This window comes from Mytilus edulis, chromosome 3 (genome assembly GCF_963676685.1).
Source record: "Mytilus edulis chromosome 3, xbMytEdul2.2, whole genome shotgun sequence".
In the NCBI taxonomy this organism is placed as follows: domain Eukaryota; kingdom Metazoa; phylum Mollusca; class Bivalvia; order Mytilida; family Mytilidae; genus Mytilus; species Mytilus edulis.
The window spans coordinates 100,124,713-100,150,117 of record NC_092346.1 but is presented as its reverse complement, the minus strand read 5'-3'; the positions used below and the strand labels follow the sequence as shown (position 1 = coordinate 100,150,117).

General features: G+C 36.3%; 2 protein-coding genes across 2 annotated transcripts; one reads left to right on the top strand and one right to left on the bottom strand.

The window, feature by feature from the left end:
- Positions 1–8,387: 8,387 nt before the first annotated feature.
- Positions 8,388–13,153, top strand: LOC139515533 (interaptin-like). The gene is made up of 3 exons (XM_071305108.1): positions 8,388–8,404; positions 9,536–10,684; positions 11,758–13,153. Exons 1-3 carry the CDS (start codon positions 8,388–8,390, stop codon positions 13,151–13,153), a joined length of 2,562 nt encoding a protein of 853 aa, XP_071161209.1.
- A 441-nt stretch (positions 13,154–13,594) lies between these two features.
- LOC139515006 (uncharacterized) lies at positions 13,595–15,202 on the bottom strand. Its single transcript, XM_071304566.1, has one exon. The coding sequence runs from the start codon at positions 15,018–15,020 to the stop codon at positions 13,947–13,949; it is 1,074 nt and encodes a 357-aa protein (XP_071160667.1). The 5' UTR covers positions 15,021–15,202; the 3' UTR covers positions 13,595–13,946.
- Between the last annotated feature and the right edge of the window lie 10,203 nt (positions 15,203–25,405).

The following is a 25,405-nucleotide window of genomic DNA, read 5'->3' as shown; positions in this document are numbered from 1 at the left end:
TCTTGTCTTAGGGAGGGATAAATAATACTTTGTAAAGAATCACTCTGATTCAAACAAAAAATTCTCTGAAACCGATATTATCAAGATGCTTGATTTCTTGATTGACAACATATTTGTAACGTTCGGAGGACGTGTTTTTCAACAGACTGTCGGCATCCCAAAGGGAGCAATCTGTGCCCCTCTACTTGCCGACTTGTTTCTTTATTATCATGAGGCTGACTTCATGCAGGAACTTCTTAGGAAGAAAGATAAGAAGTTAGCAATATCCTTTAACTCTACTTTTCGCTATATAGATGACGTTCTTTCACTAAACAATTCAAAATTTGGTGACTATGTGGAACGTATCTATCCCATCGAATTGGAGATAAAGGATACTACAGATACAGTTAAGTCGGCTTCATATCTTGACTTACATCTAGAAATTGACAATGAGGGTCGGTTGAAAACAAAACTTTACGACAAAAGAGATGATTTCAACTTTCCAATTGTGAACTTTCCATTTCTAAGTAGCAACATTTCAGCAGCACCTGCATACGGATATATATCTCCCAATTGATACGATATTCCCGTGCTTGCATTTCCTATCATGATTTTCTTGATAGAGGGTTACTGCTCACAAGGAAGCTATTAAACCAAGAGTTCCAAATAGTGAAGTTGAAATCATCCCTTCGTAAATTTTACGGACGCCATCACGAGTTGGTTGACCGTTATGGAATAACCGTTTCACAAATGATATCGGATATGTTCCTTACGTCGTAACTACAATCCCCTTCCCTTTCATGAATGTGACCTACCGAATTAGACTGTTTACCGGATTTGTAATCACATAAGCAACACGACGGGTGCCACATGTGGAGCAGGATCTGCTTACCCTTCCGGAGCACCTGAGATCACTCTAGTTTTTGGTGGGGTTCGTGTTGTTTATTCTTTAGTTTTCTATGTTGTGTCGTGTGTGCTATTGTTTTTCTGTTTGTCTTTTTCATTTTTAGCCATGGCGTTGTCAGTTTGTTTTAGATTAATTTATGAGTTTGACTGTCCCTTTGGTATCTTTCGTCCCTCTTTTAAAATATAGATTTTAACTAAATTATTCCGGCAATTTCCAGCTGTGTACTTTCACATTCCTAAAACGTCACATGTACTTTGTGATGAAAACACCCACATGAAATATTACTTCCTACATCGCATTTATAGCAATTCTAATTAATAAAGGAGCTTTCATTGTTTGTTGACAAAATGCAAAATATTTGATCATCTCTTTTGTTTTCCTTGCATAAAAACTACACAAATGGAAATTATGAGTTTTTCAAGGAAGTAAAAGTAGCAGTTTTTTACATTTTATTTTTAAGAAATCATCCGTTTGTTAAACAAAACCTAGCGTCAAATTATTTTCATCTTAATATTAGATAGTCAGGACTAAAACAAATAATTACACAGTAAATTACTAACCACGAAGCAAATTACTAATTACAAAGTAAGTCCCTGGTTACAAAGTAAATACTGATTACAAATTAGGTACCCAATATTAGTATGTCAAACTTTATTTAAACTAGTTTTATTGAAAAAAAAACACAAGGAAAACAAGGAACAGAAAAGATTTTTGTTGATTCACATGATCAGTGATGACAGTTAACCTTAGTATCTGACAACAGCATTCACGATATAAAGGAAATAAAAATAGTGAATGAAGAGATAATTAACTCCATCTGCTTACAAGGATACATAGTTGTTTCTGTTCTAACATCTGGTACACATAGGTTAAATGGGTTTTATTGAAGATATTAATCATATTTTATGTTGAATAAATATTTATAAAAAATCATTGGAAAATATACAATTATAGGTCTTTTAAATAACACTGAGAATACATAAATAGATTGAAATTTTTTTCGTATTACGCAAGTAGTTTTTTTTTTGCTTTATTTCGACCTTTTTAATTAATAATTTCAATCCAAAGAATTTAATATAATTCTTTAAAAAATCAGAAACAAAAAATGAGAAAATCGTATTTAAGTAAAAATGAATTATAAGAATAAACATAAAAAGACACAAATAATTAAAAAGAACAATGGTGACCATCAAAATTGTGTTTATTTACTAAACTACAAGTATTTTTGTTTATATAAATATACAATGTTGATTTCTATTGCTTTTTGAATCTTATATTAAATAGAATTATAGCTTTAGAAAATAAAGTACACGTTTGATGTTTCCTTTAACAAAGAAGTGCCAATCTTTGAGAAAGCTTTTAATTGCCAAGTTAAAATTTATTTATATATATATTTTATTTTCATTGATTTCATTTTTGTATAAGATTAATGACAGTCAACTATTTTAAGGCGATCTCTACCTAATATTATTGTTCATCAGATATTTTTGCTTAGGTCCAATCTGAATGTTTAATCAAGAAAAAGCTATAAGCAGATCTTTACTCTAACTGACCATTGAGTTAACGAAGAACAGGTCCTGTCTTTTCAACTTTAAATGTTTATTCGTCCAAGGAAATTTGGGCAGCTCTTAATTGTAATGTTAAAGATTTGGAGAAGCATCATGTTTTTATATTTGTATGGATTTCAATAATGACTGCTTTGTGAAAAAAAAGACTAATCAGGCATCATGCTTACAATTTTGCACGTCATACGCGCTCTTCGTCTAGAAATTACATAAATCAAAATGGTAATATGTCAAATAAGTTACATGAACCAAGCTCCAGAGTGTTCGGACCTATAATTCGAGAAGGGTTTTGTTAAATACAGTCAAGGTGAACTGATATTCCTCTCTGTTGAAAATGTTACTTGTCGGATACACACCAGAACATGCAATTAATAAAGAAACGCCCTAGGCGCACACTTTTGATGTTATTGTGCGATACAGTTAACTATTTTAAGGAAGATGTATGTTTCTGGTATGGCTTTACCATGTTCCACTGTTGTAGTCATATCTTATTTCAGTGTGGCATTAAAATTGCAAATACTCAAGTAGGATCATCCTAGTTACATTGTGTTTAAATACGCGAGACAACTTATGAGGATATACTCTGTTTATGTATTTTATAGTTTTAGGTTTAACTGTGGTGTTGTTCATCTTGAAATTTGGAATGGCTAAAAACTCAAAACTTGTATTTATACATTGTAGGAGCATAATCGTAAATTCTATTGCGTTTCTAGAAACTTTTCACATATGCCTAGATGTATAGGGGAGGATTGAGATATAACAAAACACGTTTAAACCTGCCGCATTTTTGTCCCTGAGAGCCTTAGGCCTTTGTTAGTCGTGCAGGGGCGGATGCAGGAATTTTCGAAAGGGGGGGGGGTGCTAACCCAGGGCACCCAGGGCAAAGGGGGGTGCAAAACATATGTCCCGATACAAATGCATTGATCGGCAAAAATAAAGGGGGGGTGCGCACCCCCGGAACCCCCCCCCCCCCCCCCTGGATCCGCCACTGTCGTGCATGTTTCTTATTCTTATTTCATTTATATGCTTTAAAGTTTGATGTGATGTTCATCTTCATTGAACAAATGCACATTTACTGGATTTTCTTGCTGTATTGAAGACCCATTTGTTGCCCTCGGCTGCTTTCTGTTCTTTTGTTGTCTCTTTGACAAATTTATTATTTCCATTTTCAGTTTTCAAGAATGTTAGGTCAAAATGAAAATTAAATCCTGTATTTCTTCAGAAGTACCATGTGCTGACAGTTGTGAAAGAGATTTATATATAGAAAATGCAAAATGTTTGAATCATATAACCTTACAGTTCATTTCATGTACATGCATATACGGATATGCATATAATCTTTAAAATCCATACAGAAGTTATATACATAACAATTAACTGAATTCAATGTAAAGAACTTTAAAAATATACTGAGAAAGAGAGCTTAATCTAGTGATATACTTTGTAATACTGTAACTTGATTTATCACCGTCTGTTACCAAAGGCATGGGGATCATGAAAACAAAATGCAAATTACTTCTTTTAAAAGAAAAGTTCAGAGGAAGTCAAACAGTTTTTTAAAATAAATTTTGAATGTGTTTATGAGTCGCTGAGTCAACTTCCACACACAAATGCAGGATTAACTGAGTTAAGACCGCTTTGTGATTATAAGCATTGTGTATTAGTTTCATATAATTTGGTTGAGGCAAACTAAAGTTAGATAACGGAAACGACAGATTTTCTGTTTTGAGGCTCCGTGTTGAAAGCCGTACTTTGAACTATAATGATTTACTCTTTACAAACTATGCATAACATGGATGGAGATTTGTCTCATTTGCACTCACACCACATCTTCTTGAATATCAAGTAAATTATGATAAAAGTATTTTGGGATAAAACCAATTGCGTAAAATTTTTAAAACATTTGATTGCGGTAAACTTAAGTGAGGAGATGGAAAATATTTGTTTGGACGTACATAACGGACACACCTTATGACTCTCCGCTACGGCGGAAAAACAGAAGTTCTGACTACTGATGATACCAAAGATTTAACCTCCACCAGCACCGACATCAACCAAAACATAATTTGGATTTCTTTATTTTTGGCAAATACAGCCATGACTACGCATCCCCTTCACAAGGAGTGTCCAATTTTACATATTTATTCTGTATACACATTTTTTGTAACATTTTATAGCTCATCAGTTTTAGTTAAACTTACAAACTTAAATTGTTCATCACTTTCTTTTTAAAAAGGTCTTTTAACATTCTGTTGTGAAAAGAACGATTAAATGTTGTTACATACACTGCACATGTATTTCGAGCAAATTATTTTCACTATTTTAAACATTATCACAAAGCCACTCAAATAAAATTCAGTCGATGTTGAAAATATATGTTCAATCGTATATAGATGAAAGTCGTCAAGTGACTTTATTCACATATCGCAGGCCATTTGAACGACATGTCCTAATTTAGTGTTTTTAAAACTTCTAAAAATATATTGACAGACATATATATATTAGAAATACATCTTTTATTATAATTTGGAATAATGTTTTTATATTTTATATGATTTATATCAAAAAGGTATAACATTAATAATACTAGGCTTAAGTTAATGGTGAAAATAGTCCAGTTACCATAAATTACTTCCGAAACATTGAAAATATTTTGAATAACATTGAAAATATTTGTCAGAATTCATTTTTGAGATTTTTTGATCAGCTTGTTTTATTTGTAATTTAAAGTTGATATATATAAGTATGTAAGTGTTAATGAATATTGTGTTGAAGTAATATTATGATTGATTATTGTGAAATTTTAATTTCAATACTATATTCAGTATATTGAATACAGGTTTAATTTCAAGTTGATGTTCAAATTTAATCTTTTTTTAAAACATTTTCTTAATTGATACAATTCAGTTAATAGATACAAAGAACAGGTCTAGGTTGGTTAAGACTTGGTCGAGTATAGTTCAGACAAGGTCGAGTGTGATTCGAACTAGGTCGAGTGTGGTTCAGACTAGGTCGAGTATGATTCAACTAGGTCGAGTATGGTTCAGACTAGGTCGAGTATGATTCAACTAAGTCGAGTATGGTTCAGACTTGTTCGAGCATGGTTCAGACTATTAAGTATGGTTCAGACTACAGTCGAGTATCATGTGACTGTGACTTAGTTAGAGAGTTGTCTCAGTGGCACTCATACCGCATATTTTAATTTATCTAATAACTCATGAACAGTAACAGTGACGCCACACAATATCGTACGTGATCTGTCACACAGTGTTTTGTGGTAGTAAGCATTGCGTAAAAGTTTTATAACATTTGATTGAGGCAAACTAAAGTTAGGAGAACGGAAACTATTCTTAACATTCTATTTGGACAGAACGATTAGTTACATATGAATACTGCACATGTATTTCTAGAATGTATATGTGAAATTGATGTCAAACAAACAAAACTTGCAGCAATTTTTACCCCTCACCCCCAAACTATTTGAATTAAGTTTTTTATTTTATTTTTATCCTACATTGATCTTTTGATGTCGTCCCTGGTCAGAACGAACCCACGACACATCTATGCAGCTCCACAACATGATTTTTTGTCAAATCGAGGGTCATCTGTGATCGTCGTACGGCAGACGCACGATATTTTGAGCATCGTGGCGCTGTCGTGTGTCGTGAGACGAAAATTGGACATGCACCTTTTTTGCTCTACGATTTTTTTATCGTGTCACTGTCTTGTGGCTGTCGTGAAAATGTCTTGAAACAGTCGTGGAACTGTCGTGCGATAAACACATTGTCGTGGGTGCCAACATAAACCATTTCAATAAAAAAAAAAAAATAATCATCCGACTGTTGCACGACGGTCGTTAACAATCTCACGACTGTCGCTAGACACTCGTGATACAGTCTCACGAATACCAAATTTCGTACGATGCTCGCACAACATTGATTGTATATCATACGACAGTGGTACGTTCGTGTTGCAACATATTTTCGTTTTATTTAGAAGAATACAATTCTTCGGGAATGAACGTTTGGAAAAAACATACCGTCTGCCGGAGGACGGTTATTCCACCAGAACGATTACGCTTGGTCCTAATAAATAGTCGCCTTGCCGGAATCCAACAAGAGCAAAACATGGCCCAGTCAGCGTTGATTCGAGCACATAAACAGCATAGGAACCAGCGAAACGCCCGACATTGGTGGGTTAAGCCATGAATCGAACTGCGCCTGATGTTTTGGCAGTATAGTACACTGATGCAAGAGTTGAAGCGGGAATCTGCCGGTGGTTTCGTTGGATTCATGCGAGTGGATCCTGGCATGTCTCAAGAACTTTTGCTGAGAGTTGCCCCTCACATCACTAATCCAATAAATCGGGTCTTCTTTATATACTAGTAGTTCAGAGTCAAACGCGCGAGTGACCCACGACTGTTTTGGGACAGTCTTACGACAGTGGCACGAAAGTGGAAAGTCAGTGACACGACAGTAACACACGCATCCCATGACATGAAAACCTAAAACATAGCCCAAAACAACTCACGATTGTCGTACGACTGTCTCACGACCGACTTTCGACAAACCCACGACAGTACAATTACATTTTTTTTTCTGTCGTATTCCCATCGTGGAATCATCGTGGACATGTCGAAGCTGATGTGACCGCTCGAAATATTATTTTGACATTTTGCACGACAGTGCCACGACAACTATTTGATAGATCTTCAACGACAAAAAAATCGTACGATCTGTTGTGACCGTGGCTTAGCGATGAGTTGTGAAAAATAAATGAATTGACAGAACGACTGATTTAAAAATAAAAAGATGTTCGATATACTGTATATTTATGTTGATTTTATATTTTTGTCCAGTTTCTAATGTCAAAATAATTTAAATGAGAAGATATTTACCTTACAGCTTCATTTTCCTAATTTGTTATATACACTTAATTCACATGTATTTCTATCAAATCTGACATTATTACATAGCCAATTAAATAAAATTCAGTCGAACTTGTAAATAAATTTTCAATCAAATACATGTAGATGTATATGCAAGTCGTCAAGTAGCTAGATAAACGTATCGTTGGCCAATGGAACGACATGTCCTAATTGGGTGGTTTTAAAACTGCTAGAAATATTACGGAAATAAGGGATTAATGAAGAAAGAAAATGAAAACGGAACGACTGATTTAAATAAAAGAATGTTATATACTGTATATTTCGGTTTATTTTTAAAATCTATACGATACTTTATTTTTGTCCAGTTTCCTAATCAAAATAATCAAAATGAGAAGATAAATACCTTACCTTTTGTGAATGTGTTGTTTTTTTTGTAGAAAACTTTTATTATGTTTTTTTGTTATCAAAATATGGAACACGCAGCTTTAACAACGAGAGATCGAAATGGATACCAGGACTACAAAAAACAAACGTAATGAGATCAGATTTTTGAATAGTCACAAAAGTTGGAGAACAGTTCCCAATGGCAGATAATGGTGAACAAGTATCATCATGATGTTGACTACACATCAACCTTACAGCGACTGACATCATATATTGAGGTGGAACACTTTATACATGTTCATGATGTTGACTACACATCATCTTACAGCGACTGACATCATATATTGGGTGGAACACTTTATACATGTCAGATGTAACACAACTCTATAATCTCATGGTTCAATCAACCGCGTCTTCTACCCATGCCACTAGGTTATATGCATTACTACCCGATAAAAGCCATGTCATCAAGGTTCTTGACACTACCAAAAGAAGTATGCCAATGCTTCGATCTACGACCAACTAATATATTATTGGATTACAACGTGCAGAAGGTAGCGCATGTTATCAAGCATTTCCTGATATTGGTGGTCAAGATCGCTTCTTTAATTATACCCAATGTATATGAAGATTTACACAATATACTGGTCTTCAAAGAACAACAATGACATCAACAGATTGGTTAGAATTGCAACAGTTCATCAACTTGCGCCAATGCAGCATGTTGAATACAGAAGAAGAAATCGAAGAAACCAAGACAAACATCAACACTTTCTAGACGTTTATAGCTATGCCCCCGAATACTAGATTGAGAGTAATCGCTACTGTTGGAACCATTATGCAGAAGGCACAAACAACCACTTACAAAAACGACATCGTAAACTTAAGAATCACATAGAGCACACCCGCCCAAACATCTTCAACTTGGTAAAATAACAGAAGAAACAGCAAGAAACTATTGAGGTTCGAATCATTAAATACGCAGCAGATGGTAAACGTCGTCAACGTAAAGAAAATTGATTGCAATTAACAACAGGCTAGAGGACCAAAAAAAGAGACTGTACGATAACAACAGGCTAGATGACATAAAACAGAGACTGCACGATAACAACAGGCTAGAGGACATAAAACAGAGACTGCACGATAACAACAGGCTAGAGGACATAAAACAGAAACTGCACTATAACAACAGGCTAGATGACATAAAAACAGAGACTGCACGATAACAACTGCTAGAGGACATAAAACACAGACTGCACGATAACAACAGGCTAGAGGACATAAAACACAGACTAACAACAGGCTAGAGGACATAAAACACAGACTGTACGATAACAACAGGCTAGAGGACATAAAACAGAAACTGCACGATAACAACAGGCTAGATGACATAAAAACAGAGACTGCACGATAACAACAGGCTAGATGACATAAAACACAGACTGCACGATAACAACAGGCTAGAGGACCTAAAACAGAGACTGCACGATAACAACAGGCTAGAGGACATAAAACAGAAACTGCACGATAACAACAGGCTAGATGACATAAAAACAGAGACTGCACGATAACAACAGGCTAGAGGACCTAAAATAGAGACTGCACGATAACAACAGACTAGAGGACCTAAAACAGAGACTGCACGATAACAACAGACTAGAGGACCTAAAACAGAAACTGCACGATAACAACAGACTAGATGACATAAAACAGAGACTGCACGATAACAACAGGCTAGATGACATAAAACAGAGACTGCAAGATAACAACAGACTAGAGGACATAAAAACAGAGACTGCACGATAACAACAGGCTAGATGACATAAAACACAGACTGCACGATAACAACAGGCCAGAGGACATAAAACAGAGACTGCACGATAACAACAGACTAGAGGATCTAAAACAGAGACTGCACGATAACAACAGGCTAGAGGACCTAAAACAGAGACTGCAAGATAACAACAGGCTAGAGGACATAAAACGGAGACTGCACGATAACAACAGACTAGAGGACCTAAAACAGAGACTGCACGATAACAACAGGCTAGAGGACATAAAACACAGACTGCACGATAACAACAGACTAGAGGACATAAAACAGAGACTGCACGATAACAACAGACTAGAGGACATAAAACAGAGACTGCACGATAACAACAGGCTAGATGACATAAAACAGAGACTGCAAGATAACAACAGACTAGAGGACATAAAACAGAGATTGCACGATAACAACAGGCTAGATGACATTAAACACAGACTGCACGATAACAACATACTAGAGGACCTAAAACAGAGACTGCACGATAACAACAGGCTAGAGGACATAAAACAGAGACTGCACGATAACAACAGGCTAGAGGACATAAAACAGAGACTGCACGATAACAACAGACTAGAGGACCTAAAACAGAGACTTCACGATAACAACAGGCTAGATGACATAAAACACAGACTGCAAGATAACAACAGGTTAGAGGACCTCAAACAGAGACTGCACGATAACAACAGGCTAGATGACATAAAACACAGACTGCACGATAACAACAGACTAGAGGACCTAAAACAGAGACTGCACGATAACAACAGGCTAGATGACATAAAACACAGACTGCACGATAACAACAGACTAGAGGACCTAAAACAGAGACTGCACGATAACAACAGGCTAGAGGACATAAAACAGAGACTGCACGATAACAACAGGCTAGAGGACATAAAACAGAGACTGCACGATAACAACAGACTAGAGGACATAAAACAGAGACTGCACGATAACAACAGGCTAGATGACATAAAACAGAGACTGCAAGATAACAACAGACTAGATGACATAAAACACAGACTGCACGATAACAACAGACTAGATGACATAAAACACAGACTGCACGATAACAACAGACTAGATGACATAAAACACAGACTGCACGATAACAACAGGCTAGAGGACCTGAAACAGTAACTGCACGATAACAACAGGCTAGATGACATAAAACACAGACTCCACGATAACAACAGACTAGATGACCTAAAACAGAGACTGCACGATAACAACAGGCTAGAGGACATAAAACAGAGACTGCACGATAACAACAGGCTAGAGGACATAAAACAGAGACTGCACGATAACAACAGACTAGAGGACATAAAACAGAGACTGCACGATAACAACAGGCTAGATGACATAAAACAGAGACTGCAAGATAACAACAGACTAGATGACATAAAACACAGACTGCACGATAACAACAGACTAGATGACATAAAACACAGACTGCACGATAACAACAGACTAGATGACATAAAACACAGACTGCACGATAACAACAGGCTAGAGGACCTGAAACAGTAACTGCACGATAACAACAGCCTAGATGACATAAAACACAGACTCCACGATAACAACAGACTAGATGACATAAAACACAGACTGCACGATAACAACAGACCAGAGGACCTAAAACAGAGACTGCACGATAACAACAGGCTAGAGGACATAAAACACAGACTGCACGATAACAACAGACTAGATGACATAAAACACAGACTGCACGATAACAACAGGCTAGATGACATAAAACACAGACTGCACGATAACAACAGACTAGAGGACCTAAAACAGAGACTGCACGATAACAACAGGCTAGAGGACATAAAACAGAGACTGCACGATAACAACAGGCTAGAGGACATAAAACAGAGACTGCACGATAACAACAGGCTAGTTGACATAAAACAGAGACTGCAAGATAACAACAGACTAGATGACATAAAACACAGACTGCACGATAACAACAGACTAGATGACATAAAACACAGACTGCACGATAACAACAGACTAGATGACATAAAACACAGACTGCACGATAACAACAGACTAGAGGACCTAAAACAGAGACTGCACGATAACAACAGGCTAGAGGACCTGAAACAGAAACTGCACGATAACAACAGGCTAGATGACATAAAACACAGACTGCACGATAACAACAGACTAGATGACATAAAACACAGATTGACGATAACAACAGACTAGAGGACCTAAAACACAGACTGGACGATAACAACAGGCTAGAGGACATAAAACACAGACTGCACGATAACAACAGACTAGATGACATAAAACACAGACTGCACGATAACAACAGACTAGAGGACCTAAAACAGAGACTGCACGATAACAACAGGCTAGAGGACCTAAAACAGAAACTGCACGATAACAACAGACTAGAGGACCTAAAACAGAGACTGCACGATAACAACAGACTAGAGGACATAAAACAGAGACTGCACGATAACAACAGGCTAGAGGACCTAAAACAGAGACTGCACGATAACAACAGACTAGAGGACCTAAAACAGAGACTGCATGATAACAACAGACTAGATGACATAAAACAGAGACTGCACGATAACAACAGACTAGAGGACATAAAACAGAGACTGCACGATAACAACAGACTAGAGGACATAAAACAGAGACTGCACGATAACAACAGGCTAGATGACATAAAACACAGACTGCACGATAACAACAGACTAGATGACATAAAACACAGACTGCACGATAACAACAGACTAGAGGATCTAAAACACAGACTGCACGATAACAACAGGCTAGAGGACCTAAAACAGAAACTGCACGATAACAACAGACTAGAGGACCTAAAACAGAGACTGCACGATAACAACAGGCTAGATGACATAAAACACAGACTGCACGATAACAACAGGCTAGAGGACCTAAAACAGAAACTGCACGATAACAACAGACTAGAGGACCTAAAACAGAGACTGCATGAGAACAACAGACTAGAGGACATAAAACACAGACTGCACGATAACAACAGGCTAGAGGACATAAAACAGAGACTGCACGATAACAACAGGGTAGATGACATAAAACACAGACTGCACGATAACAACAGGCTAGATGACATAAAACACAGACTGCATGATAACAACAGGCTAGATGGCATAAAACAGAGACTGCACGATAACAACAGGCTAGATGACATAAAACAGAGACTGCACGATAACAACAGGCTAGAGGACCTAAAACAGAGACTGCACGATAACAACAGGCTAGAGGACCTAAAACAGAGACTGCACGATAACAACAGGCTAGATGACATAAAACAGAGACTGCACGATAACAACAGGCTAGAGGACCTAAAACACAGACTGCACGATAACAACAGGCTAGATGACATAAAACAGAGACTGCACGATAACAACAGGCTAGAGGACCTAAAACAGAGACTGCACGATAACAACAGGCTAGAGGACCTAAAACAGAGACTGCACGATAACAACAGGCTAGATGACATAAAACAGAGACTGCAAGATAACAACAGGCTAGATGACATAAAACACGGGCTGCACGATAACCACAGGCTAGATGATTGCACGATAAAAACAGGCTAGTAGTCAGCACTTCGGTGTTGACATGAATATCAATTCTATGGTCATTTTTATAAATTTCCTGTTACAAAACTTTGAATTTTTCGAAATACTAAGGATTTTCTTATCCCAGGAATAGATTACCTAAGCCGTCTTTGGCACATCTTTTTGGAATTTTGGGTCTTCAATGCTCTTGAACTTTGTACTTGTTTTGGCTTTATAACTATTTTGATCTGAGCGATATGATGAGTTTTATGTAGTCGACGAAACGCGCGTCTAGCGTATCAAATTATAATCCTGGTACCTTTGATAACTATGGACATACTTGCACAACAAGGGTACACATCACTGATAAAAGAGATGCATCTGTACAATGCATGCATGACGTGTGGGTCATCGTATATTTGAAAGAGATAAGAATAAAAACACATTATTGATATCAGTTTTTTAATTCTTTTTAAATACTTTTATAAATGATCATGTGTTAAAGGTGTATCGTCGTCGTGGATTTTTGCAATAACAAATAAGTGGCAACAGATATTTCGCGATTTGAAATCTCTCTTTTTTTTTTAAATAATGCCGTTGTTGCATGGTTTGTGAATGAACTAAAACAAAATAACTTTAAGAACAGTAATATCGAACAATATTGTAAAAAGAAAAGTAGTTTATGCACATTAAAAATTTGAAAAAAAAACCTTGTCAGTTCACATTTTATTTCTTTTAATTCAGAAAGAGTGTCTTGTTTATTTTTAAAGTCGGCAGCTTTTATTTTCATTATTTTATATTTCCAAATATTGAAAAGATTAGTTGAAGCACCCTAATATAATTTTACAAGGTCTCGCCTTTTCCACGATTCCCATATAAACTTATATTGGTAAGATAACATGTGTGTCCTAGATAATAATTCCTGAATTCTGCAATATCTGTATTTTGGCTCTTTCAAGTATTTCAAGGTTGAATGAGTGGCAAATTGTATATTTTTTATGTAATTGAGAATATTTGTTTTTTGAAGTTCTTCTATAACTTCAAATTCACACCCTTCACAGTTTATAGTCATTAGATCTAGTTGGTTTTCACAACTAAAACCTAACCGTATAAAAATGTGAGTAATGTTGAAGATCTGGATTGTTGTTTTCTTATTTGATGTTTGATTTATAAAAACTGACGAGCCTTCACCATTCGGTCCTCTCATAGATATATCTAATTTGGCATTTTGTTTCCCAACACCAAACTGATAAACTTCAACCATATGTTCCGATGAAAATGTATTTACTAAATGATTATAGTATCGCTTTAGCGGCTCTAAAATGATATAACGCATTGGTTTAAATAACGAAATGATATGACTTGCATCTATTCCAGTATTGCCACCGATGTCCAGCACTGAACTTCTATCATTAAGGAACGTATGGTTGTTCCAACGAATTTCAGCTTTGTTCCCTGTCCAAATTGCATTTCCTTTGTTATAATCCAATAGATAATTACTAACACAAATTGTCAGTCGCTTCTTCTCGCGGTCTGTTAGAGACAGTACATCGGCACGTTTCATCTGTATTTTCTGACAGTCATGTAAATTATTCCCATGCGATCCTGGGTCAGATAAATTTTGCAGACGAGAACGAATTGTTACAGACAGAGATTGTGATGATTTAGAATGATGATTTTTTGTATCAATTTTATGATCTGTATGTTGTTCAAGCTGTGTGGATTCCGACGTTAACATTGAATCCTTTGTTGAAGTCTGAGTTGTTGACTTTGTTTGGAATGCAGATTCGGACTGTCTTCTTTGAAATGTTTTGTTTTCGACGAACATAAATTTGCTAATAAATGACGTGAGAACCATTAAGATACACACATTGAGTAGGAATAAGAATGTCTTTGACATTGTCATGAAGATGAAGAACAAACTGTCAATATATCAATTACTACTACTAAATGTAAAACTCCTCCAATATTTATATAAAATGGTTATAGATTCACCTATATTGCAGTAGATAATATCAGCTGTCTTCTCTTTGACGAAACTGTTTCCTATATAATTCGTCAAATTATTTTTGTTCACTTAAATTGAAAATATGTATAACGGGAATTATGCGCATGATGGAAATCGATCGTATTAACTCCTCCCCTTTATAATTAGGATGATATACGTATGGAACAGCAGCTGCGTGCAGTCAATGTTTTATATGAAAACGCAAATCAAAAATAAACAGGGTGAATATTTTTAATGTACTAGTAGTATGGAGGTATAAAAAATAGTGTTAACATTTTTCAAACTATTTAAAAAAATGAAGTTTTATATTAAAAGACATAGGTCATCGAGCTTGTTTTGAAGCTACAGTTTGTGCAAAATCTGATGCAATTTGTAAAGATTATATAGAGAAAAGTAATTTCACTTTTTTTTTTATTTTACAACGACAATGAATTGAATCAAGTTAACATATTATTTACAACGATTGACAAAAGACCAAGTGTGTAAACTAAACATAACAAACAGGCCAGCGTAGATATTGGATAACAAACAGGCCAGCGTAGATATTGGATAACAAACAGGCCAGCGAAGATATTGGATAACAAACAGGCCAGCGAAGATATTTGATAACAAACAGGCCAGCGTAGATATTTGATAACAAACAGGCCAGCGTAGATATTTGATAACAAACAGGCCAGCGTAGATATTTGATAACAAACAGGCCAGCGAAGATATTTGATAACAAACAGGCCAGCGTAGATATTTGATAACAAACAGGCCAGCGTAGATATTGGATAACAAACAGGCCAGCGAAGATATTGGATAACAAACAGGCCAGCGTAGATATTGGATAACAAACAGGCCAGCGAAGATATTTGATAACAAACAGGCCAGCGTAGATATTTGATAACAAACAGGCCAGCGTAGATATTTGATAACAAACAGGCCAGCGTAGATATTGGATAACAAACAGGCCAGCGTAGATATTGGATAACAAACAGGCCAGCGAAGATATTTGATAACAAACAGGCCAGCGTAGATATTTGATAACAAACAGGCCAGCGTAGATATTTGATAACAAACAGGCCAGCGAAGATATTGGATAACAAACAGGCCAGCGTAGATATTGGATAACAAACAGGCCAGCGTAGATATTTGATAACAAACAGGCCATCGTAGATATTGGATAACAAACAGGCCAGCGTAGATATTGGATAACAAACAGGCCAGCGAAGATATTGGATAACAAACAGGCCAGCGTAGATATTGGATAACAAACAGGCCAGCGAAGATATTAGATAACAAACAGGCCAGCGTAGATATTTGATAACAAACAGGCCAGCGTAGATATTTGATAACAAACAGGCCAGCGTAGATATTTGATAACAAACAGGCCAACGAAAATATTTTATAACAAACAGGCCAGCGTAGATATTTGATAACAAACAGGCCAACGAAGATATTTGATAACAAACAGGCCAGCGTAGATATTTGATAACGAACAGGCCAGCGTAGATATTTGATAACAAACAGGCCAGCGTAGATATTTGATAACAAACAGGCCAACGAAGATATTTGATAACAAACAGGCCAGCGTAGATATTTGATAACGAACAGGCCAGCGTAGATATTTGATAACAAACAGGCCAGCGTAGATATTTGATAACAAACAGGCCAGCGTAGATATTTGATAACGAACAGGCCAGCGTAGATATTTGATAACAAACAGGCCAGCGTAGATATTTGATAACAAACAGGCCAGCGTAGATATTTGATAACAAACAGGCCAGCGTAGATATTTGATAACAAACAGGCCAGCGTAGATATTTGATAACAAACAGACCAGCGTATATATTTGCTCTTGTTATTTTTACAAATTCGATCCTGATTCTTTGTCCCCCTCCCCCTGATACTCAAAAGTAAAATCACAAAAATAAATCCGAAGAATATTCAAAACGGAAAGTTCCTATTCAAAGGCAAAATCAATCGCTTGAAAACAGATCAAACTAATAAATAACAACTGTCATATTCCTGACTTGGTACAGGCATTTTTCCATGTAGAAAATGATCGACTAAACCTGGTTTTATAGCTAGCTATACCTCTCTATTGTATGCGATACTCATCAAATTCCAAAGTTCAACAAAAATCAGGAAAGTTTACATATTGTAAAACAGGGAAATGTTTATCTCATAACAATTAGGTTATACATATAAAATTTCCAGTAAAAATCACAATTTAGGCATGATATGCAAAATAATGCTATTTAAGAAACTTCTCATTAATGTATCTAAATGAAATGCATTCAACTCAAGTTCCTACTAGTATATAGAATAATTAAGTTGCACAATCAAACACAGGTAAGAAAGAATCAGATGCGTAGATTATATAGATAAAGCCATTTTTTTTTTAGAAAAGGCAATGATTTCTTATATATATATACTTATTGATTTTTTAGATATGGAAAATATCTCTGATTAAAGTAAATTTAATTAGAACTAATAACACAAATGTTTAACGAATGATATTAAATTTCTCAAACTAATTATGCCTCAATCATCAATAAATACACACTTAACCACAGAAAGATTAAAATCTATTGACTCCTCCCCTTTATAATTAAGATGATGTACAAAATAAACACCAGCTGCATTATGTAACATTCAATGTTTTATATAAATGCGTAAATTAAAAGTAAACATTGTAAATAATTATGGAAGTATAAAAAAAATAGACTAACTTTGAACTATGCTATTTCATGTGTGTACCATCGGAGTGTTTTCTCCTTTTTAGCTCACCTGGCCCAAAGGGCCAAGTGAGCTTTTTTCATCACTTGGCGTCCGTCGTCCGTCGTCCGGCATCCGTAAACTTTTACAAAAATCTTCTCCTCTGTAACTACTGGGCCAAATTTTACCAAACTTGGCCACAATCATCATTAGGGTATCTAGTTTAAGAAATGTGTCCGGCGATCCGGCCAACCAACCAAGATGACTGCCATGGCTAAAAATAGAACATAGGGTAAAAATGTAGATTTTTGCTTATAACTCTAAAACCAAAGCATTTACAGCAAATCTGACGTGGGTCAAGATCTATCTGGTCTGAAATTTTCAGATGAATAGGACAACCAGTTGTAAGGTTGCTGCCCTAGAATTGGTAATTTTAAGGAATTTTTTTTTTTTTTGGTTATTATCTTGAATATTATTAAAGATAGAGATAAACTGTAAACTGCAATAATGTACAGCAAAATGAGATCTACAAATAAGTCAATATGACCAAAATGGTCAGTTGACCCCTTAAGGGGGCTCGCGGGTCTAAATGATTTTTTTTATTTAATATAGGATATCTCTATATTTTTCTATAAATGAACTTTATCTTATACTTAATAGAACTAGAGGCTCTCAAGAGCCTGTATCGCTCACCTGATTCTACTTAGGTTTTTGAAATCATATAAAAAAATATAAAATTTGGCTAAAAGTGACAACACAACCTCATTTATAAGGAAAGGAACATGTTTAATTTCATTCAATGATGACGGATCGGCTACAAAGTAACAACACTTGGTCAGCACCTCATAAGGAACATTCATGCCATGTTTGGTTTTATTCCATTCAGTGGTTCTCTAAAAGAAGTTATTTGTATGCATTTCCCATAGGGTCCTATGTTAAACTAAGTCCCCTGCTGGCGGCCATCTTGGATGATGGATCGGCTACAAAGTAACAACACTTGGTCAGCACCTCATAAGGAACATTCATGCAATGTTTGGTTTTATTCCATTCAGTGGTTCTCTAAAAAAGTCATTTGTATGCATTTCCCATAGGGTCCTATGTTAAACTAAGTCCCCCGCTGGCGGCAATCTTGGATAATGGATCGGCTACAAAGTAACAACACTTGGTCAGCACCACATTAGGAACATTCATGCCATGTTTGATTTCATTCCATTCAGTGGTTCTCTAAAAGAAGTCATTTGTATGCATTTCCCATAGGGTCCTATGTTAAACTAAGTCCCACGCTGGCGGCCATCTTGGATGATGGATCAGCTACAAAGTAACAACACTTGGTCAGCACCACATAAGGAACATTCATGCCATGTTTGGTTTCATTCCATTCAGTGATTCACTAGAAGAAGTGATTTGTATGCATTTCCAATAGGGTCCTATGTTAAACTAAGTCCCCCGCTGGCGGCCATCTTGGATAATGGATCAGCTACAAAGTAACAACACTTGGTCAGCACTCCATAAGGAACATTTATGCTATGTTTGGTTTAATTCCATTTAGTGGTTCTCTAGAAGAAGTCATTTGTATGCATTTCCCATAGGGTCCTATGTTAAACTAAGTCCCCCGCTGGCGGCCATCTTGGATGATGGATCGGCTACAAAGTAACAACACTTGGTCAGCACCCCATAAGGAACATTCATGCTATGTTTTGTTTTATTCCATTCAGTGGTTCTCTAAAAGAAGTCATTTGTATGCATTTCCCATAGGGTCCTATGTTAAAGTAAGTCCCCGGCTGGCGGCCATCTTGGATGATGGATCAGCAACAAAGTAACAACACTTGGTCAGCAACTCATAAGGAACATTCATGCCATGTTTGGTTTCATTCCATTCAGTGGTTCTCTAAAAGAAGTCATTTGTATGCATTTCCCATAGGGTCCTATGTTAAACTAAGTCCCCCGCTGACGGCCATCTTGGATGATGGATCGGCTACAAAGTAACAACACTTGGTCAGCACCCCATAAGGAACATTCATGCTATGTTTGGTTTTATTCCATTCAGTGGTTCTCTAAAAGAAGTCATTTGTATGCATTTCCCATAGGGTTCTATGTTAAACTAAGTCCCCTGCTGGGGGCCATCTTTGATGATGGATCGGCTACAAAGTGACAACACTTGGTCAGCACCACATAAGGAACATTCATGCCATGTTTGGTTTCATTCCATTCAGTGGTTCACTAGAAGAAGTCATTTGTATGCATTTCCAATAGGGTCCTATGTTAAACTAAGTCCCCGCTGGCGGCCATCTTGGATAATGGATCGGCTACAAAGTAACAACAATTGGTCAGCACTCCATAAGGAACATTCATGCAATGTTTGGTTTCATTCCATTTAGTGGTTCTCTAGAAGAAGTCATTTGTATGCATTTCCCATAGGGTCCTATGTTAAACTAAGTCCCCCGCTGGCGGCCATCTTGGATGATGGATCGGCTACAAAGTAACAACACTTGGTCAGCACCCCATAAGGATAATTCATGCTATGTTTGGTTTTATTCCATTCAGTGGTTCTCTAAAAGAAGTCATTTGTGTGCATTTCCCATAGGGTCCTATGTTAAACTAAGTCCCCGGCTGGCGGCCATCTTGGATGATGGATCTGCAACAAAGTAACAACACTTGGTCAGCACCTCATAAGGAACATTCATGCCATGTTTGGTTTCATTCCATTCAGTGGTTCTCTAAAAGAAGTCATTTGTATGCATTTCCCATAGCGTCCTATGTTAAACTAAGTCCCCCGCTGGCGGCCATCTTGGATGATGGATCGGCTTCAAAGTAACAACACTTGGTCAGCACCTCATAAGGAACATTCATGCCATGTTTGGTTTATATTCAATTCAGTGGTTCTCTAGAAGAAGTTCAAAATGTAAATTGTTAACGACGACGACGCCGGACGACGGACGACGACGACGGACGACGGACGCCAAGTGGTGAGAAAAGCTCACTTGGCCCTTTGGGCCAGGTGAGCTAAAAATGAAATAAAAAAATGGGGTCACCGTTCATTTACGCTCACAATCTGCTTTCGAAAGAAGCATACATTTTTGTTAATGTCCTTTTTTTCTGTTGAACAAATAGGAGAAATAGCGGTAAATATCGAAATAAAAAAAGAACTAAATTACAGAAATCGCTAAAATTTTACAATTATTTAGTTTATGTACAGCTTATTCGAAAACAACAGTAAAAAATATAGGTCACCGATGAGTTAAAAAAGATATTTCAATTTTAATGCCAAAAAATGGCATTTTTGCACCAAAGGGAGATAATTTGGAGCTTTTTAAGTGATATCTACATTTTAAAAGTCCGCTGGGGCCAACACGAATTGATTTTTTTGAATGATTTTTGTACCACATGATAAAGTAACAACTACTTAAGGTAATAAATAAAATTTGTAATGAAAAATTAATGTTAAATTTTTTTCTGAAAATCTTATACCCGCGAGCCTCCTTAAGGAGTTATTGCCCTTTATAGTCAATTTTTAACACTTTTTTGTAAATGTTTGTAATCTTACAAAAATCTTCTCCTCTGAAATTACTAAAACAAATTTAACCAAACTTGTCCACAGTCATCATTAGGGTATCTAGTTTTAAAAAATGTGTCTGATGACCCTGCCCGCAAAACAAGATGGCCGACATGGCTAAAAATAGTACATAGGGTAAAATGCAGTTTTTGGTTCATATCTCTGCAACCACAGCATTTAGAGCAAATCTGCTATGGATAGAATTGTTCATTAAGGGGGTTCGCGGGTCTAAATCATTTATATAGGATTTCTCTAAATAAACAAAAAGAACTTTATTACAGAAATCGCTTAAATTTTACAATAATTTAGTTTAAGTACAGTATATATCGAAATTATATTGAAAAATATAGGTCACCGATGAGTTAAAAGAGATATTTCAATTTTAAAGCCCAAAAAAGGCATTTTTCCACCAAAGGGAGATAATTTGGAACTTTTTCAATGATGTTTACATTATAAAAGTCATCTGGGGCCAACACAAATTAATTGTTTTGAATGTTTTTTTTGTACCATATGATAAAGTAACAACTACAAAAGGTAATAAATAAAATTTGTAATGAAAAACAAATGTTTAATTTTTTCTGAAATTTTTATACCCTCGAGCCTCCTTAAGTCAAGAACTATCTGCCCTGAAATTTTCAGACCAATCCTTCAACTTGTTGGTTTGCTGCCCCTGAATTGGTAATCTTAAGGAAATTTTGCAGCTTTTGGTTATTATCTTGAATATTATTATAGATAGAGATAAACTGTAAACAGCAATTCTGACAGCAAAGTAAGAGCTACAAATAAGTCAACATGACCAAAGTGGTCAATGACCCCTTAAGGAGTTATTCCCCTTTATAGTCAATTTTTAACAATTTTCATAAATTTTGTAAATGTTTGTAAATTTTTACAAAATATTTTCCAGTCACTTCTGGGCCAAGTTCATTATAGATAGAGATAATTTTAAGCAGCAAGATTGTTCAGTAAAGTAAGATCTACAAACACATCACCACCACCAAAACACAATTTTGTCATGAATCCATCTGTCTTGTTTGTTTAATATGCACATAGACCAAGGTAAGCGACACCGTCTCTTAGAGCCTCTAGTTTAATTTTCATATCTCTTTCTATTATTGCTTGGTTGAAAAATGTTTTGGTGTTCTAATATCGTCTATCGGTCACTTAAATGTTTCACAGAATACAAATCAATACTTTGTGTATAGAAAACTTAACTACGTATATCTTACTTAAACAAAATTGATACGGTTTCACATACATCAATTTATAAAGCTCCACATATACATGCATCAATGAATACGGTTTGACGTTCAACCACCTATATAGTTCCAGATACATGTACCAATGCGTATAGTTTCCCGTTCATCAATTTATAAAGTGCCAGTTGTTGAAAGATACGGGCTGTGTTCATCTCATATATTTTATGATGGTATGATACTAAACCTACACGGGAGGGATTGTACTTGATATTCATACGATGAAGACATAATCTTTCTATCAGTTTAATTGAGGTCTGTAGCTGACATGTCAGTAACTGCTAGTAGTCCTTTGTTAATTTATGTATTATTGTCATTTTCTTTAGTTTATTTTGTTTCCTATTCTGACTTCGGACTCGGACTTCTTTTGAACTGAGTTTTACTGCAAGCATTGATGTCTGTTTACATTTTTCTATATTGGCTAGATATATAGGGGAGGGTTGAAATCTCACAAAACATGTTAACACCCGCCGCATTTTTGCGCCTGTCCCATGTCGGGTGACTCTGGCCTTTGTTAGTCGTGTGTGCAATCTAAGACTCCTTCATCATTCAATAATATTAACACATTTGACTTTTATACACTTTACACAAGTATTCCCCATTCCAAACTAAAAGACACATTGAAAGAATTGGTATTGATTAGTTTCATAAAAAGGAATGGCCAACGTAGATACAAGTATCTTGTCTAATTTAAAGCCACGGTCACAACAGATCGTACGATTTTTTGTCGTGGAAGATCTATTATATATTAGTTGTCGTGCAAAATGTCAAAAAAATATTTCGAGTGATCACATCAGCTACGACATGTCCACGATGGTTCCACGATGGATACACGACAGAATAAAAAAATGTTATTGTATTGTCGTGGGTATGTCGCAATTCGGTCGTGCAACAGTCGTGTGACATTAGTACGACAATCGTGAGTTGTGAATGGGACTATTTTTTAAGTTTTCATGTCATGGGATGCGCTTGATACTGTCGTGCCACTGTCGTGTCACTTTCTTGAGATTGTCGCCCGATTTATTGCGTGCCATTTGTCATGCTTTCATTATTATTCTGTGTCTTTATAAGTTCAGTCCAAGTAAACGGAGTTTTTCGTATTAGTTTATATTATAATTGTTCAACGAATTTAAACCAGGATGCCCTCGATAAGAAAATTTAACAAGAGAAAGGTGGTAGCACCGCTAACAGGACCATATTTTGCTCTTGTTGGAGTCAAGCAAGGTGCCTATTCAGCAGGACCAAGCGTAATATTCTGGTAAAGGTGGTAGCACCGCTAACAGGACCATATTTTGCTCTTGTTGGAGTCAAGCAAGGTGCCTATTAAGCAGGACCAAGCGTAATATTCTAGTAAAGGTGGTAGCATCGCTAACAGGACCATATTTTGCTCTTGTTGGAGTCAAGCAAGGTGCCTATTCAGCAGGACAAAGCGTAATACTCTGGTAAAGGTGGTAGCACCCCTAACAGGACCATATTTTGCTCGAGTCAAGCAAGGTGCCTATTCAGCAGGACCAAGCGTAATATTCTGGTAAAGGTGGAATAGCTATCCTCTTTAAACGGCAGAGGGTATGTTTTTCCAAACATTCGTACCCGCAGAATTATATTCTTCTAAATAAAACGAAAATATGTTGCACAACGAACGTACCACTGTCGTACGACAGACAATCAATGTTGTGCGCGCCTCGTACGACATTTGGTATTCCTGAGACAATCGTGCGACTGTATCACGAGTGTTTTGCGACAGTCATGCGACAGTCGAACGATTTTTTATATTAAAATGGTTTAAGTTGATACCCACGACAATGTGTTTATCGCAAGACTGTGGTAAGACACTCACGACAACCACAAGGCAGTGACGAGACAAAAATCGTAGAGCAAAAAAAGGTGCATGTCTAATTTTCGTCCCACGACACACGACGATGCTCAAAATATTGTGCGACTGTCATACGACGATCACTGATGACCCGCCATTTGATCAAATTTTATGTCGCGGCGCTGCATAGATGTGTCGTGGGTTCGTTGTGACCAGGGCTTGGGAGGGATAAATCCTACTTTGTAAAGGATCACACTGATTTTGACCAAAAATTCTCTGAAACTGACATTATCAAGATGCTTGATTTTTTGATTGACAACTTATTTGTTACGTTTGAAGAACGTGTTTTTCCAACAGACTGTCGGTATTCCAATGGAAACTAATTGCGCCCCTCTCCCTATCAACTTGTTTATTCTTTATTTCTTTATTGTTATGAGGCTGACTTCATACAGGAACTTCTTAGGATGACAAATAAGAAGTAAGTAATATCCTTTAACTTTACTTTCCGCTATATAGATCATGTTCTCTCACTAAATAATTCAACACTTGGTGACTACAATGTATGTTGAACGCATCTATCCCAGCGATCTTGAGATAAAAGATAAAACAGATACAGTTAAGCCTGCCTCATATCTTGACTTACATCTAGAAATTGATATTGAAAGTCGGTTGAAATCACAACTTTCCGACAAACGAAATTATTTCAGCTTCCAAATTGTGAACTTTCCATTTCTATTTAGCAACATTCTAGCAGCGCCTGCATACGGAGTATATATTTCCAAATTGATACGATATTCCCGCGCTTGTATTTCTATCATGATTTCCTTGATAGAGGGTTGGTGCTCAAAAGGAAGCTATCAAACCAAGAGTTCCAAATGGTGAAGTTGAAATCTTCACTTCGTAAATTTTACGGACGCTATCATAGTTGGTTGACTGTTATGGAATAACGTTTCACATATGA

Excerpts from the sequence above, each read along its gene's own strand:
- LOC139515533 (XM_071305108.1), top strand. Across the intron at positions 10,685-11,757 it reads AGGCTAGAGGACCTGAAACA|ACTAGAGGACCTAAAACACA; the intron begins GTAACTGCACGA and ends CGATAACAACAG.
- LOC139515006 (XM_071304566.1), bottom strand. The coding sequence starts at position 15,020 with ATGACAATGTCAAAGACATTCTTATTCCTACTCAATGTGTGTATCTTA.